The sequence below is a fragment of the Homarus americanus genome, unplaced genomic scaffold (assembly GCF_018991925.1).
Source record: "Homarus americanus isolate GMGI-L3 unplaced genomic scaffold, GMGI_Hamer_2.0 scaffold8858, whole genome shotgun sequence".
In the NCBI taxonomy this organism is placed as follows: domain Eukaryota; kingdom Metazoa; phylum Arthropoda; class Malacostraca; order Decapoda; family Nephropidae; genus Homarus; species Homarus americanus.
In genome coordinates, this window is record NW_024719018.1 from 7,636 (window position 1) to 26,329 (window position 18,694).

Below are 18,694 nucleotides of genomic sequence, written 5' to 3' on the forward strand. Positions count from 1 at the left end.
TTACAGCATTGGACAGGCCAAGGTCACGGTCAACATTTTTCTTTCTTACATGCCTCATTGGCCAGTCTACACGGTCATGATACCTAATTCAACATGGGACGGAATCCACACAAATTCGATACGAAAGTTGTTCTCATTGGCAGTTATCACATTCCTTAATATCACACTTTAGACATAGAGCCTGACGGGCTGTTCATCGATTCCAAAGCACTTTGAAGTCACAGAATATCACCCCACCTCCATTTTCTTTGAGGTAGTCTGTGCTAAGTAGATTCCAGTTGAGAGAACGTATACAGTTTTGCGTGGTCATCATACACGTGGGTTTTGGTTAAAGAATCATTTATCCAATCATACCACTCAAATCATATTCCTTCGACAACACAGTAAAATAATTAACTGACTCGTCAAATCAACCCCGTCCAACCTTGACCCTCGTGAACTCAGGACAATAAACACAGATTAACTTGAATATTTATATAAAAATAATATAAATTGATTATATATATATTCTCTTTTACAATATTCAGTCCTCATCATCCTAAGCACTTTCCACTGTCCACTGCAAAAGCCATTCACATTTAATTAAATTTTCAAACATTTCCAAAATATACTCCCCATTATTTTTTATTAATTTTAAACTTCAATAAAAAATGTGGTTCATATATATATTGTGTTATATATATATTAAGAGTTCAGTAATAATGAAACCCGATTTTATTTCACGTCCAAAATTTTAATTCCATTATACGTCGCAGAGTATCAGGCCACCGTCAAAAAGGTGTGTGTTGTTGTTTGTGTGTGTTGGTCAAGGCCGCATTTATCCATATAGCATTTGGATATCGTGTGTGCAAAATTAGGTTGGCAGATAGTTTATTATAATTATTATTATTATTATTATTATTATTATTATATTATTTCTATTATAACTATTATATTCCATATTATTATTATTATTATTATTATAAAAAACCTAAAATGTAGACTATAGGAAGGAGAGGGGCGGGGAGGAAAGTCCATTCTTGATAAGGAAGAAATGAAGGAAGAAAGGAATGAAAAGAAGGAAGGAAGGAATGAAGGACGACCAACCTCTACCCAACTGAATGCCACAATCGTCCCATGCAACCTCCTCTCTTGTCAGGTCGCCTTTCACACGTTGACTAAATTTCCATTGCAAATTATGATATATATATATATATATATATATATATATATATATATATATATATATATATATATATATATATATATATATATATATATACTATAATAATGTGTGTGTGTGTGTGTGTGTGGGTGTGTGTGTGTGGGTGTGTGTGTGGGTGTGTGTGGGTGTGGGGTGTGTGGGTGTGTGTGCTGACTCCACTAACCCCAGGACAGTGTATCAAGTATAAAGCTGGGTGCTAGTAGTAGTATTATTATGTATTATTATTATTATTATTATTATTATTATATTTTAGTAACTATTATCGTTATTATTATTATTTTTATTACTATGTAATGACTAAGCGAGGTGGAGTTAGGTAGTTCGCTGTCACCATTGTAATGAGGGTTTTAAGGGTAGAAAATATAGAGAATATTTAGTAAGAGTCAAAGAGAAGACTTTGGTAGCGTGGCCGTGTTAGTTATTTACTCTGTCAATACACTTATCTTATCTTATACGTCAACATCTATTATGTTCTTAAGGACGACTTCTCAAACACCGCTTCGTTACAACTGTTTATTTATTACGAACATGACATGGACACATTAATAACACCTTCTATCAAGTTACTAGGACATTATGTTTACGTTACTAGGACATCATATTACGTTACTAGACACTGATTCTCGGACACAACATGAAATGAATACACTTCCCGTAAGTAACTCATCCCTGGAAAGCTCTGACAAAAACTCACGTGACCTGGGGAGGCCTAGCAGGTGGTCCTGGGTTGTCTCTATGGGAGACTGCTTAGCTGGGCACCAGAGGAAGTCTTGCATGACTCCTCCCATAAGCGGGACTGGGCTGTGGTGGACCTCCTCCTCCTGATCCTCTGTGTGTCTGTCTCTCCCCGACTCTGTCTCTTTGACTCCCCTGAGGGAGAGCTACAACGTCCTATATTGAGGAGCCGTCAGGTTGAGCTGATCAGGGAAGGGGGCGGCGAAGGTCTCCTTACATTTGACCTCGCTAATGTAGGGTCAGGTCTGGACTTTTTCTGAAACTAAAGTTGTTGTAGGCAGGTGGCCTCTTCTGCTGACTGGGTTGGTGTTAACATAGTTGGTGGGGCCGTGTGATGATTTGTCCCCTTGACCTGGGCTGCGAGGGGTCTCTTTACATTTGACCTCGCTAATGTGAGGTCAGGTTTGAACTTCTTCTGCGATGTAGGTTATTGTGTATATTGGGAGAGAGTCGGCAGGTGGCTTCTTACATATTTGTTGGGGCCGTGTGACACGGAAGGGATGCTGGTTGATTTGTGGCTCCTTGAGTGTGCAGAGGTACTTACATTTGACCTCCCTGTCGGGTCAGGTCTGGACTGTTTCTGAGATATAGCTATGGTCTACAGTAACAACCCATCACTAAATTATTATTATTATTATTATTATTATTATTATTATATTATTGTAACTATTTAAATTATTATTCATTATTATTATTATCATCATCAATATGGGACACAACGGTCCATTATATAAAGTCCATTAGATATAAAAGAACCCTCCATATAACGGACTACACCCCATGGATTAGTGTCCGTATAAATGGAAGTAAGCTATTTTTTTTTTTTTACGAATTCAGTTATGATTATGTCAAGAGTTTGTAGTTTTGAGCACAACTTGTGGAGGAGTGAGTTGAGAGGAGCAACTTGTAACGGTATTGGTCATGCGGTATCTTGCCTCAGAACCAAACACACTTACAACAAACACAAACATCACTCTTATTGCTCAGGGTTTTATTAAACATTTTAAAACATTCAGATACAAACTTTCACTTCAGAAATCTTTAAATTTTAAGTTGTGTTCGAGGTCCAGGTGTTGTAGGTTGTGTTCGAGGTCCATAGGTGTTGAGGTTGTGTTCGAGGTCCATAGGTGTTGTAGGTTGTGTTCTGAGATACATAGGTGTTGTAGGTTGTGTTCTGAGGTCCATAGGTGTTGTAGGTTGTGTTCTGAGGTCCATAGGTGTTGTAGGTTGTGTTCCAGGTCCCATAGGTGTTGTAGGTTGTGTTCTGAGGTCCATAGGTGTTGTTGTAGGTTGTGTTCTGAGATACATAGGTGTTGTAGGTTTGTGTTCCTGAGGTCCATAGGTGTTGTAGGTTGTGTTCTGAGATCCATAGGTGTTGTAGGTTGTGTTCTGGGGTCCATAGGTGTTGTAGGTTGTGTTCTGAGGTCTATAGGTGTTGTAGGTTGTGTTCTGAGGGTCCATAGGTGTTGTAGGTTGTGTTCTGAGGTCCATAGGTGTTGGGTTGTGTTCTGAGGTCCATAGGTGTTGTAGGTTGTGTTCTAGGGTCCATAGGTGTTGTAGGTTGTGTTCTGAGGTCCATAGGTGTTGTAGGTGTGTTCTGAGGTCCATAGGTGTTGTAGGCTGTGTTCTGAGGTCTATAGGTGTTGTAGGTTGTGTTCTGAGATCCATAGGTGTTGTAGGTTGTGTTCTGAGGTCCATAGGTGTTGTAGGTTGTGTTCTGAGGTCCATAGGTGTTGTAGGTTGTGTTCTGAGATACATAGGTGTTGTAGGTTGTGTTTCAGGGTCCATGCATTGTTTGTGGTTGTGTTCTGAGGTCCATAGGTGTTGTAGGTTGTGTTCTGAGGTCCATAGGTGTTGTAGGTTGTGTTCTGAGGTCATATAGGTGTTGTAGGTTGTGTTCTAGGTCCATAGATATTTGTAGGTTGTGTTCTGAGGTCCAGAGGTGTTGTAGGTTGTGTTCTGAGGTCATAGGTGTTGGGTTGTGTTCTGAGGTCCATAGGTGTTGTAGGTTGTGTTCCAGTCTTTCATGGTACATATTTAATCGTATCACATATCAACTTTTTCTGAGACAAAACTAAAAATTAATAAAAATTTGAATGTGTTATATTATTTCATGAGTTGAATAATGTGATAATATTTTTTCCCTGTAAGTTCAGATCAAAAGCATCATGTTAATTACTATCATGTTTGAGACTACAGGGTTTTCAAAATTCATAGTTCAATTTATGAAGTCTTTACATCTATAAATACTTTGATTTTGAATAATTAGTCTCACCAAAATAATAAAATTATATTGTGCATAATTTTACTACGTCTTGTGTGTTCATGGAAGCTTATTTTCAAACGCTATCGGCTTTTATTTTGCTACGTACTTTGTTACTTTGTTTTAATTGTAGTGTAATTACGTGGGTTTTTTCTACAATAGTCAATAGCCTAGTGTCCCTGTATAGCCTACAATAGTCTAGTTATGCATTTTTTTCTTTCAGTAAGTTTTTTTTTTATGGAGTGGTTTTATGTAAACACCAGAAATACGGGAGGGCGGGGGATATACGATCGAAGAAATAAACAATGAAATAAAGATCAAAAAAATCGAAGAGGGAGGAGAATCGTCATTTAATTCACTGTAAGTTTGGATACGTTTTAAAATTATCATAACCGCTCTTGTCTATTTTCAAATGTAGTCATGGAATAAATACTAATGAAACTATTTTGCTTACTTTCTTCTCATTATTAATCACTATGGAAAAAGAACAAATCCATTCTATTCAACTAAAAACAGAAATTTATAATGGGTAAAATCCGTTATATTAGACTACGCTTAGGAGTAACTTCTGCAAGGATTTCCGTTTCTCGATTTGTTGTTACGCTCCCCAACCTTTTAAAAATAACCTTGTGGTAAATGTATATAAAACTGTCTTAAATTATAGGCACATCCCCGAATAATTACGTTTGTAAATAATACTGTTTTACATTAAGGCATCGTCCTATAATCCCTTAAAACCTTAAAATAGATGTGTGACAGTAAACATTAGCTGATACTAAAAAACAAACACATTCGACTATCTAAAAATAACATTAAACCTGTTACATAATATTTAAATGATTTTTAGTCTATTTACTCAGCGATAACTATCATGTTGTATCATGTTGAACTAACCTCTTTGATAAACTCGACTCAAACAACTTCCAATCCTGTCAACATCCAGCCATTTCAGTTTATTGGTGTTATTTCAACCAGTTTTGTTAATTTGTTTTGTTACGGAAATACTAGTATCATATCTCTTGTTTTTTTTTTCTGTTTGTTTGTTTACTTAACGCCCGATGAGAATAAATACTTTGGTTAATATTAGGATAGAAGAGTTGGAATAAAACTGATATTGAAAACACACACGCACACACACCCCCCCTCTCTGCACCACACCTACCCACCTCTCCACCACACCTAACCCACACAAAAATAGAACGATAACCACACCATCTGATAAAGCAATATTCTCAAAAATAATAAATCAACAACTTTCTTATATTAGTTTACTACAATAAGTCCCCCCTTACCTCCTCCCTCTCCTCCATTGCTACACAAGATAATAATAATAATAATAATAATAATAATAATAATAATAATAATAATAATAATAATAATAATAATAACAAAATAAATAATATTCCTCCCAAGCCACAACAAACTGGTGACGAGTGTGATGGCAGCCAACAGTAATCAATTCGCTTGTCAAATTTCCTAACTGATATCATGATGGCATTGTCGAAACTCTCTTAACAGTGATCAAATTTACATTACGAGAGGGAGTGAGGGGGTGGGGAGGGTAGAGGGAGTGGGAGAGTAAGAGGGAGTGGGGAGAGAGTGAGAGGGGTGGGAGAGAGTAAGAGGAGTGGGGAGAGTAAGAGGAGTGGGAGAGAGTAGAGAAGTGGGAGAGTAAGAGGAGTGGGAGAGAGTAAGAGGAGTGGGAGGAGAGAGTAAGAGGAGTGGGAGAGAGTAAGATGGAGTGGGAGAGAGCGAGTGAGTGAGTGTTCCTGCCAATATCATGAAGTAACTAAAATAGCTTAGTCTCTCTTACGTTTTCTGTGCGGCATCTATCTTTCCGTATTCTATGTTTGAACTGTTATAAAACGAGATATAAATTTTACCAGTGGCATAATTATTATCGTTCAGTATAATCGTCATACAAGGTAAATAAGACACATACTGATTAATCATTTACCCAAGACAGTGCAGGTATAAACACAATTATAAGCATTACGTTGATATAACCACGACATTGAATGATGATGATTATAAAAAGATTATATCCACCAGTCGTTTCCTCCTGGTAATTTGAGATAAGAAAATGTAAAATGTCTCCATGGAACTTTCTACAATGTCGACAACCACTGAAGTCAGCCAATCTTTGTGTAGTAGCTGAAGTAAGGACTCCCAGCACAACTTAACACACACACACACACACACACACACACACACACACACACAGTCTCTCCTTGAGTGTAAAAGCAACAATATTTTACCAATGTTACCGTACCTTTACTGGTTATATACACAGGTGTGGCGTTGAACAGGTGTGGCATTGGACAGATGTAGCAATGAACAGGTGTGGCATTGGACATGTGTGGCATTGGACAGGTGTGGCATTGGACAGGTGTAGCGTTGGACAGGTGTAGCGTTCAACAGGCGTAGCGTTGGATACGTGTAATATTGGACAGGTATAGCGTTGAACAGGTGTGGCATTGGACAGGTGTGGCATTGGTCAAGTGTGGCATTGGACAAGTGTAGCATTGGACAGATGTAATGTTGGACAGGTGTAGTGTTGGATAGGTGTAATATTGGACAGCTGTAATGTTGGAAGTGTAGCATTGAAGAGGTGTAGCGTTGGACAGGTGTAGCGTTGGACAGATGTTGCACTGGACAGGTGTGGTGTGTAATGATGCGTATTTTATTATATCAATACAGCCAAGTGACCTTCAGAGAGTGGGAATTTGTCCTTGAGAGAGAGAGAGAGAGAGAGAAAGAGGAGAATTATAAAGAAACAGGAGAGAGTGAAAAACGCTACAAATAATGAGAATGAGAAAAACAATCAAGAGAAGAAAGAAAACAACAACAAAATAATCAAAACAATAAGAACTAGAACAACAACAACAAAAACAAGCACAATCCGATAAAACAAGACTTCATAATCAACACACACCCCACACACCAGCTCCCACACACCAGCTCCCCACACCAAGTCCCACACACCAGCCCCCACACCAGCCCCACACACCAGCCCCACACACCAGCTCCCCACACACCAGCTCCCACACACCAGCTCCCCACACACCAGCCCCACACACCAGCCCCACACAACAGCCCCACACAGCCCCACACACCAGCCCCACACACCCACCAGCTCCCCACACACAACCACACACACACACCCACACACCACACACACCCACACACCAGCTCCCACACCAGCCCACATTACACAGGAAGCAGACACGACCAACCATGAAAACAGTCTAACCAAACCCAACCAAACCTAACCTAACCAAACCCAACCAAACCAAAACCGAACCTAACCCAATCCAACCAAACCCAACCAAACCCAACCAAACCCAACCCAACCAAACCAACCTAACCTAACCCAACCTAACCAAACCCAACTCAACCAAACCAAACCGAACCCAACTCAACCCAACCCAACCTAACCAAACCAAAACCGAACCTAACCCAACCAAACCCAACCTAACCAAACCCAACCTAACCAAACCCAACCTCAACCAAACCAAACCGAACCCAACCAAACCCAACCAAACCCAACAAAACCCAACCCAACTCCAATCCTAACCAAACCCAACTCAACTCAACCAAACCCAACCCAACCGAACCTAACCCAACCAAACCAAACCGAACCCAACCCAACCAAACCCAACCAAACCAAACCGAACCAAACCAAACCAAACCCAAGAACCCCAACCAAACCCAACCAAACCCAATCCAATCCCAACCAACCTAACCAAACCCAACCAAACCAACCCAACCAAACCAAACCGAACCAACCCAACCAAACCAAACCCAACCCAACCAAACCCAACTCAATCCAACTCAAATCAAACCAAACCAACCAACCCAACGAAACCCAACGAAACCCAAACAAACCCAACCAAACCCAACTCAACCAAACCCAACCAAACCCAACTCAACCAAACCCAACCAAACCCAACCAACCAAACCCCAATCAAACCAAACCGAACCTCAACCAAACCCAACCAAACCAACCCAACCAAACCCAACCTAACCTAACTGAACCCAACCAAACCCAACCAAACCCAACAAAAACCCAACCTAATCCAACTCAACCAAACCCAACCCAACCCAACCAAACCTATCCCAACCGAACCTAACCCAACCAAACCAAACCGAACCTAACCTAACCAAACCCAACCAAACCAAACCGAACTCAACTAACCAACCCAACCCAACCAAACCTAACCAAACCCAACCAAACCCAAACCTAACTCAACTTCAAACCAAACCCAACCAAACCCAACCCAACCAAACCAAACCGAAACTCAACCCAACCAAACCAAAACCTAACCAACCAAAACCATACCCAACTCAACTCAACCAAACCAAACCGAACCTAAACCTAACGAAACCCAACGAAATCCAAACCCAACCAAACCCAACCTAACCAAACCTAACCAAACCTAACCTAACCAAACCCAACCAAACCAAACCGAACCCAACCAAACCCAACCCAAACCCAACCCAACCAAACCCAACCCAACCCAACCAAACCCAAACCCAACCAAACCCAACCCAACCAAACCCAACCAACCTAACCTAACCCAACCAAACCAAACCGAACCTAACCTAACTCAACCTAACCAACCAAACCAAACCGAACCTAACTCAACCAAACCCAACCCAACCTAACCTAACCCAACCAAACCCAACCCAACCAAACCAAACCGAACCAATCAAACCCAACCAAACCCAACAAAACCCAACCCAACCCAACCTAACCAAACCTAACCTAACCTAACCAACCTAACCTAACCGAACCTAAACCCTACCAAACCAAACCGAACCTAACCTAACCAAACCAAACCGAACCCAACCAAACCAAACCGAACCTAACCCAACCTAACCAAACCCAAACCAAACCTAACCCAACCTAACCCAACCTAACCAACCAAACCTCCAACCAAACCCAAACCAAACCGAACTAACCCAAACCAAACCCAACCCAACCAAACCAACCTAACTCAACCCAACCAAACCAAACCGAACCTAACCAACGAAACCAACGAAACCTAAACAAACCCAACCAAACCTAACTCAAACCTACCAACCCAACCTAACCAAACCCTAACCAAACCCAACCAAAACCAAACCGAACTCAACCAAACCCAACCAAACCCACAACCAAACCTAACCTAACCTAACCAAATCCAACCAAACCAACCAAACCAAACGAACCCAACCTAACGAAACCCAACCAAACCAAACCTAACCTAACCTAACCAAACCCAACCTAACCCAACCAAACCAAACCGAACCCTAACCTAACCTAACCAAACCTAACCCAACCCAAACCTAACCCAACCAAACCTAACCTAACCTAACCTAACCTAACCAAACCGAACCCAACCCAACCAAACCTAACTCAACCCACCTAACCAAACCAACCAACCCAACCAAACTCAACTCATCCAACCAAACCAACCAAAACTCAACTAAAACCCAACTCAACCAAACTCAACCAAACCAAACCTAACCAAACCTAACTAAAACCAAACCAATCATCCAACCAAACCCAACCTTATCCCAATCCAAACCCAACCTAACCAACAACAGACCCGCCCAAAGCCTCTCTTTTACAGGTATAATGGGGTTAAAAATAAACATTTAGGCATCATTAGTAGATAGAGGGTTATAAATATTGCCCAATTAGCTTGTTGTTCCAGACACCTTTGTTATTGTGGGAGGTAAGTGGTATTGTGGTGTTGGGGGGAGGGGAGAGGGTGGTGGGGGGGGTTGTGGGTGAGGTGGTTGGCAGTTGTGGTGGGTTGTGAGGGGTGAGTGATGTTGTGTTGTGGTGGCGGGGTGGGGGGGGTTGTGTTGTGGTGGGGGGATCTGTGAGGTGGTGGCAGTTGTGGGTGGGTTGTGAGGGGTGAGGTATGTTGTAGGGACGGAGGGTTGTAGGGACGGTGAGGGGGTGTTGTAGTGGGTGAGGGGGGTCCAATTCCAGGTGTGGGGAGGAGGTGTGTGGGAGTGGGATAACGAGACAGGTGGGAGGTAATGACAGGTGTGGAGTAGGATAACGAGACAGGTGTGGGGTAGGATAATGAGACAGGTGTGTGGGAGTAAGATAATGAGACAGGTGGGAGATAGAGAAGTGTGGGAGTAGGATAACGAGACAGGTGTGTGGGGAGGATAGGCGACAGGTGTGTGTGGAGAGATAATGCGACAGGTGGAGAGGGGTTGGATAATGAGACAGGTGTGCAGGGTGGATAATGAGACAGGTGCAGGGGGGATAAGACAGGTGTGCAGGTGGATAATGAGACAGGTGCAGGATGGATAAGACGGCAGGTGTGGGGTGGATAATGAGACAGGTGTGCAGGGTGATAATGAGACAGGTGTGTGCAGGGTGATAATGAGAAGTGTGTAGGGGTGGATAATGCGACAGGTGTGTGGGGTGGATAATGACAGGTGTGGATAATGCGACAGGTGTGTGGATAATGCGATAGGTGTGTGGGGTGAATAATGCGATAGGTGTGGGGTGAATAATGGACAGTGGGTGATAATGCGACAGGTGTGGGGTGGATAATACAGGTGTGGGGTGGATAATGCGACAGGTGTGTGGGGTGGATAATGCGACAGGTGTGTGGGGTGGATAATGCGACAGGTGTGTGGGGTGGATAATGCGACAGGTGTGTGGGGTGGATAATGCGACAGGTGTGTATTTACTTCAACACAAGCTACTAAGCTTACACTTGACCTCTGAGTGTACACTTGAGTGAGACCTTCAAAAAATTATCACACATTCATCAAGAGTTCACTTGAGTAACAGACTATCACTTGAGTAACAGACTATCACTTGAGTAACAGACTATCACTTGAGTATTTACCAAAGTTTGACTTTTGAAAGCAGTCGCCTGAGCCTTCACTTGATTAACAGCATCCCTAAGCTGGGACTTAAGTACATCAAAACCCAGCTATTAAGTACTGCCCTGAACAATGATAACATGGACTCCCACTTGAGCACTAACAATACCCTCAAGTTCGAATAACAAAGGCTCTCACTTAAGCACTGAGCAGGAGAGAAACGAATATCTCCCCGTGGGTTGAGTGTCACTTGAGTGTGGACTATTATTATGAATACAAAAACTGGCGCTTGAGCATACAACAACACGGAGGATAAACTCAGGTCGTGTGAGTCCTGACTGTGTGAACCAGAGTCCTTTTAAAAACACAAAATAAATTCTTTAAAGCTTGAGTAAAGTTTCAAAAAGATTCAAGTTTGGAAAAAAGCTTCAATACATTTACTGTTATTTACACCCCACACCCACCACCACCCCATCTTTACACCCACCCACACACCACACACCCCCACACACACACCCACACACACCCACACACACCCCCCCCACACACCCACACCCACACTTAAACTCACGACACTTTGCACCAAAAGTTACTGTACGGTTCGCATCAGTCATCCATTACTATCATTCATAATATAAACTCAAAGGAAATAATAAAAAAAAACAATGATGATGATGATGATAATAACAATGATAAAAATAATAATAATAATAATAATAATAATAATAATAATAATAATAATAATAATAATAATAATAAATACCTCCACCACCAACAGCAACAAAAACACCAATAGATAAGCAAATAAAAATCAAAACAAAGTTGATCCACCAGTACAAAGCTTCATCTCACAGCCAGAGTTCCAACAGCCTCCTTCAGGTTAGGTTAGGTTACCTTACGTTAGGTTAGGTTAGGTTACGTTACGTTACGTTAGGCTAGGTTAGGTTACCTGAGGTTAGGTTAGGTTACGTTACGTTACGTTAGGCTAGGTTAGGTTACGTGAGGTTAGGTTAGGTTACGTGAGGTTAGGCTAGGTTAGGTTAGGTTAGGTTACGTTACGTTAGGCTAGGTTAGGTTACGTGAGGTTAGGTTAGGTTAGGCTAGGTTAGGTTAGGCTAGGTTAGGTTACGTTAGGTTCTGGGGTGGAGGCTTCATGGTCATCTGTCTGTCTGTCTGTCTGTCTCTCTGTTTGTCTGTCTGTCTGTCTGTCTCTCTTCCCCACAAGTTCAAGAGATTTAAACTTCCCAAACTTTCATTATCTTTTTGCTGTATCCTTTCCTTCCTTCTTTGCTTCCCCTATCTTCTTCTCTCATACGTCCCTTCCTTTCTTTCCTCTCCCTTTCCTCCATTTATTTCTCCTTCCCTTCCATCTTTTTATTTCACTTTTTCTCTTCCCCTCTCTTCTTCTTCTTCTTCCATCTCCTTTGTTTCTCTCCTCTCTCCTCTCTACTGACATTCCTTTCTCGCATGACCCCTCCTCTTCTCACAACCTCTCCCCTTCCTCACAACCTCTCCCCTTCCTCCCTTCTCTCCCTTCTCAACCTCTCCCTTTCTCACAGCCTCTCCTTCTCACAGCCTCTCCTTTCTCACAGCCTCTCCTTTCTCGCCCTCTCCCTTTCTTCCTCTCCCTTTCTCACAGCCTCTCCCCTTTCTCCACAGCCTCTCCCCTTCTCACAGCCTCTCCTTTCTCCCCAGCCTCTCCCCTCCCTCACAGCCTCTCCTTTCTAGCCTCTCCTTCTCACAATCTCTCCCTCCTCGCCTCCCCTCCTCTAGCCTCCTTTCTCACAGCCTCTCCTTTTCTCACCCAACCTCTCTCCTTCTCACAGCCTCTCCTCCTCCAGCCTCTCCCCTTCTCCCCAGCCTCTCCCTTACCACAGCCTCTCCCTTTCTCCGGCCTCTCCCTTTCTCCCCAGCCTCTCCCTTTTCTCCCACAGCCTTTCCCTCTCATAGCCTCTCCCTCCTCACAGCCTCTCCCTCCTCCACAGCCTCTCCCCTTTCTCACAGCCTCTCCCCTTTCTCCCAGCCTCTCCCCCTTCTCCCAGCCTCTCCCTCCTCACAACCTCTTTCTTATCACAGCCTCTCCCCTTCTCACAGCCTCTCCCCTTCTCACAGCCTCTCCTGCCTCACAGCCTATCCCCTTTCTCACAGCCTCTTCCCTTCTCTCCTCCTTTCTCACAGCCTCTCCCCTTCCTCACAGCCTCTCCCCTCCTCACAGCCTCTCCCCTTCTCCCACCCAGCCTCTCCCCTCCTCACAGCCTCTCCCCCTCCTCCCAGCCTCTCCCCTCCTCCCAGCCTCTCCCCTTCTTCCTTCCCCTTTCTCCACAGCCTCTTCCCTTCTCACAGCCTCTCCCCTCCTCACAGCCTCTCCCCTTCTCCCCAGCCTCTCCTTCTGCAACCTCTCCCCTTCTCCACAGCCTCCCTTCCTCCCCAGCCTCCCCGCCTTCTCCACCTTTCCCTTTCTCACAGCTCTCCTTCTCACAACCTCTCCCCTTCCTCACAACCTCTCCCCTTTCTCACAACCTCTCCCCTTCTCACAACCTCTCCCCTTCCTCACAACCTCTCTCCTCTCCCCGTGCCTGCAGGAGGGGCAGGCTGGCACTCTCCCCTCTGATATTTTATCATGGCCCTTGCACTGCACCCTCTACTGGCACCCACGAAGTTAAAGTCATTAACTTATGGCTGACCCCTGACTTGACCCCACGTCCCCCTTAACTTGACCCCACGTCCCCTTAACTGATCTCACGTCCCTCTCAACTTGACCCCACACCCCCTTTAACTGAACCCCACGTCCCCGTTAACTGACCCCACGTCCCCCTTAACTGACCCCTGAACCCTCTTATATATATTTATACCAAGGTCAATTTCTTAACCAATCAGGGTTTGAGACTAGGCTTCGTGGGCAGGAGAACTAATCATTACGGTGTTTACCTAGCCAGCCAATCAGAGCCCCGGGTTGATAATGGTCATGAGAGCCAATCCCCTTCCTCGCCGAGACTAATCAGCAGTTTATTAAAGATGGTAGGGTAAAAATCCTGTTTAATCTACCCTCACCTAACCTACCTTAATTTACCCTAATCTAACCCATACTAACCTAACTTATACTCCCCTAACCTAACCTAACCTACCTTAATTTACCCTAATCTAACCCCTACTAACCTAACCTACAGTATATTCCCCTAACCTAACCTAACCTACCTTAATTTACCCTAATCTAACCCCTACTAACCTATCCTACAGTATACTCCCCTAACCTAACCTACCTTAATTTACCCTAATCTAACCCCTACTAACCTATCCTACAGTATACTCCCCTAACCTAACCTAACCTAACCTACCTTAATTTACCCTAATCTAACCCCTACTAACCGATCCTACAGTATACTAACCAAACCTAACCTACCCTAATTTACCCTAATCTAACCCCTACTAACCAAACCTACAGTATACTCCCCTAACCTAACCTAACCTAACCTACCTTAATTTACCCTAATCTAACCCCTACTAACCTAACCTACAGTATACTCCCCTAACCTAACCTACCTTAATTTACCTTAATCTAACCCATACTAACCTAACTAATACTCCCCTAACCTAACCTAACTTATACCAACTCAACCTAACCTAACTTATACCAACCCAACCTAACCTATCCTAACCTAACCTCTTTCTTAAAACTTCATCTTTAAAATTAGGTCAATTGAGTTTCACCAGCAGGAAATACCTTTAAAAGTACAAATTTATGTTGTTGTTTTTTTCTCTTAGTAAACACTTCAGCAAATTTCTTCATTAAAAATCGTGACCTTCAAAGTCTTTAAGAGTGTTTCTCTCTCCCATAAACATCACTTTTGGCGGGAGAACTGAACCATCGACCACAACACAAACACTCGAGTCATTTAGTCGACGAGTTAAACGCTGCTGACGGACAACGGAGCTGATGAAGGTAAACACAGCCCAGGAGAGTGACTGTTGACGTGAGAGAGAAGTAATGACGAACAGGTGAGAGGTCAGTGAACACGGGTTAGGAAAGTACTGTACTGACGTGGTGTACAGTGCCATAAGAGGTCTGTCGTGTATAAGAAGATGCAGTAACGGGGGTGAAGTATACTGTACTGCATGAAGGTGATGAAGGGAGGCTGTGGCTGGAGTTAAGGCCGTGGAGGATCACCGTCGCACATTTCCTCGTGTAATTTGTGGGTGATGAGGTAATCATATCGCTAGGGAGAAGCAGAGGGAGGCTGGGGAGAGGAGGGGAGGAGTGAGGTAGAGCGAGGCGAGGGGTTGAGAGAGGGGAGAAGGGAGAGGAGGGGTAGAGATGTAAGGCGAAAGGGTTAATGAGAAGAGGGGGAAATGGGGTGTGTGATAGAAAAGGGAGGGAGGAAGAACATAAGAATGGAAAAAACTGCAACGGGTCTATTGGCCCATACTGGGCAGTTCCGTTTATACCCAGCCCCTATCGCTTATATATCCGTCCAACCTATATTTGAAGTTATCCAGAGTATTTAGTTAATGATGGTGTTCGGTAGCTTGTTCCACTCATCCACTTTTTTATTTCCAAACCAATGTTTACCTATTTCGCGCCTAAATCTAAATTTGTCTAATATAAAACAATTGCCACGAGTTCGCTCCTGGTTGGATAGTTTAAGTACTCTTGTCACATCACCTTTGTTTAACCATGATTTCCATTTATACACCTCGATCATATTGCCCCTCACTCAGGGCCGTCCCCAGGGTATGGCAACCAGTGCGACCGCCCTGGGCCCCGCGGCCCTTACCTCACCCAACACCAGAATTAGTGACCGCGTTAAGCTGATCTCACCTTATCACCCAGATTCAGGAGACCACCTGAAGGATTGGTGACCAGCACATGAGGTCAAAGGTAAGATTAAGCCAGACTGACAATATTGTCATTCTTTACTATGCTCTCTGTTGAAGAGGAGTGAGGACGTTGGCAGCGGTCACCTGTCAGTGTTGTCCAAACTCTCACTCTTCAGTTGTCGGTGATTTGTGTTTTATCAAAATGTTGATATACATTATTTTACTATCGTACATAGCCCTCTATTATACCATGGCCAGCAGGGATAGAGACAGATACAAAAAATACATCTCGGGTGCAGAGGAAAGGCAGAAAAAAGTAAGATGAAAGAAATCGAAATGTTAATTAAAGGTTCATAAGAAAAATGTTTGCTTTCAAAAACACCAGAAACTAGTGCAAAAAGGACCTGGGCGACTGTGATGGTGATAGTGTGGGTCATGTTCAAGCTGAGGAAGAGGAGAGTACTGAAAAAATACTAGAGCTTTTAAAATGGACAGTTGTACCTCCGCTAACGTGCAGGCTGATGAAGATCTATGGGATCCAGCCAACTGGCCACATTTACTGGACACTACGACAATTGGTATTTGGAAGAACGGGAACCTGTTAAGGTATCTAGTGAAAATTATGTGTTTCCCAAAAATGGTGAAAACCGACACTTTACAGAAGACTTTTACAGAGTAATAGTATGATTGGGGTATTAACAATATGTATATTATAGAATGTATGTATGTAACTATAAAAATAAATTTTAAACCTTCTCTTATACATAAGCAAGTTTGCGGATGACACCAAAATAGGGCGGCAGATTAATTCAGGGCAGGATGCAAATGCATTACAGGAGGATCTAAATAAACTGCAGGGGTGGTCTGAAAAATGGCAAATGAAATTCAACACCAGCAAGTGCAGCGTACTTAATATTGGAAGAACAAATACTGACAATGTATACAGCCTTAACAACATCAACCTAGAGAAGTCGACTTGTGAAAGAGACCTAGGGGTACTTGTAAGCCCGGACCTACGGCCTAGCAAACAGTGCGTTAATGTTCGAAATAAGGCAAACAGAGTATTGGGTTTTATATCTAGAAGTGTAAGTAATAAGAGTGCAGAGGTCTTATTGCAACTATATCTTGCGCTAGTCAGGCCGCACCTCGATTATGCGGTTCAGATCTGGTGCCCTTATTATAGAATGGATATCAATTCACTAGAGTCGGTGCAGCGAAGAATGACGAAAATGATTCCGGGACTTAGAAACCTTCCATATCGGGATAGGTTAGAGAAACTTAACTTCCATTCCCTAGAAAGACGAAGAGTGCGGGGAGATATGATAGAAGTATTTAAGTGGGTGAAAGGAATCAATAAAGGGGATATAGATAAAGTTCTTATAATATCCGAGCAGGATAGGACTCGGAGCAACGGATTTCAGTTGGATAAGTTTAGGTTTAGGAGGGAGATAGGAAGGGACTGGTTCACAAATAGGGTGGTGGACGAGTGGAACAAGCTTAGCAACTTTGTAGTAAGTGCGGGAACTCTGGAAAGTTTCAAAAGGAGGCTAGATAGATTCATGGATGATAGAGAGTGGTAGTAACTCTCGACAGGAGCTGCCATGCACACTTGCACAGGCCAACCGGCCTATTGCAGACTCCTTATTTTCTTATGTTCTTATGTGTAGTGGTGTATGGGGTAGTGTAGTGGGTGTATGGGGTAGTGGGTGTATGGGGTAGTGTAGTGGTGCATGGGGTAGTGTAGTGGTGCATGGGGTAGTGTAGTGGGTGTATGGGGTAGTGTAGTGGGTGTATGGGGTAGTGTAGTGGTGTATGGGGTAGTGTAGTGGTGCATGGGGTAGTGTAGTGGGTGGGGGTGTGTAGTGGGTATGGGGTAGTGTAGTGTGTATGTATGGGGTTGTAGTGTGTAGTATGGGGTAGTGTGGGTGTATGGGATAGTGTAGTGGGTGTATGGGTAGTGTAATGGGTGTATGGGGCAGTAGTGTGGGTGTATGGGGTGTATGGGGTATGGTGCATAGTAGTGGGTATGTAGTGTGTGTGTATGGGATAGTGTAGTGGTGTATGGGATGGTGTAGTGGTGCATGGGGTAGTGTAGGTGTATGGGGTGTGTATGGGGTGTAGTGGGTGTATGGGATAGTGTATGGTACATGTGTGTGGTGGGTGTATGGGGTGGGTATGTGTGTAGCATGTGTAGTGGGTGTATGGGGTAGTGGTATGGGTGGTGTATGGGTGGGGTAGTGTAGTGGGTGTATGGGTGTAGTGTATTATGGGTGTAGTGGGGTAGTGTAGTGGGTGTGTGTGGTGGGTGTATGGGGTAGTGTAGTGGGTGTATGGGGTAGTGTAGTGGGTGGTGTGGTGGGATATAGTGTAGTGGGTGCATGGGGTAGTGTGTGGGTGTATAGGGTAGTGTAGTGGTGTATGGGAGTGAGTGGTGTATGGGATAGTGTGTGGTGCATGGGTAGTGTAGGGTATGGGGTGTGGTGGGGTGTATGGGGTAGTGTAGTGGTGTATGTGTGGTGGTGTCAGTGGGTGTATGGGGTGTGTGGTGGTGTATGGGGTGGTGTAGTGGGTGCATGGGGTGTGTAGGTGTATGGGGTAGTGTAGTGTGTGTATGGGGTAGTGTAGTGTGTGTATGGGATAGTATAGTGGGTGCATGGGGTAGTGTAGTGGGTGCATGGGGTACTACCCCATTGGGGTAGTGTAGTGGGTGTATGGGATAGTGTAGTGGTGCATGGGATAGTGTAGTGGGTGTAAGGGGTAGTGTGGTGGGTGCATGGGGTAGTGTAGTGGGTGCTATGGGGTGGTGTAGTGGTGTATGGGGTAGCAATACGTAG

At 43.6% G+C, this 18,694-nt stretch overlaps 1 protein-coding gene across 1 annotated transcript; it reads right to left on the bottom strand.

Moving 5' to 3' along the window:
- Nucleotides 1-2,980: 2,980 nt before the first annotated feature.
- LOC121859888 (DNA-directed RNA polymerase II subunit RPB1-like) lies at nt 2,981-3,817 on the bottom strand. The gene has a single exon (XM_042356844.1). It carries the CDS (start codon nt 3,815-3,817, stop codon nt 2,981-2,983), a length of 837 nt encoding a protein of 278 aa, XP_042212778.1.
- Between the last annotated feature and the right edge of the window lie 14,877 nt (nt 3,818-18,694).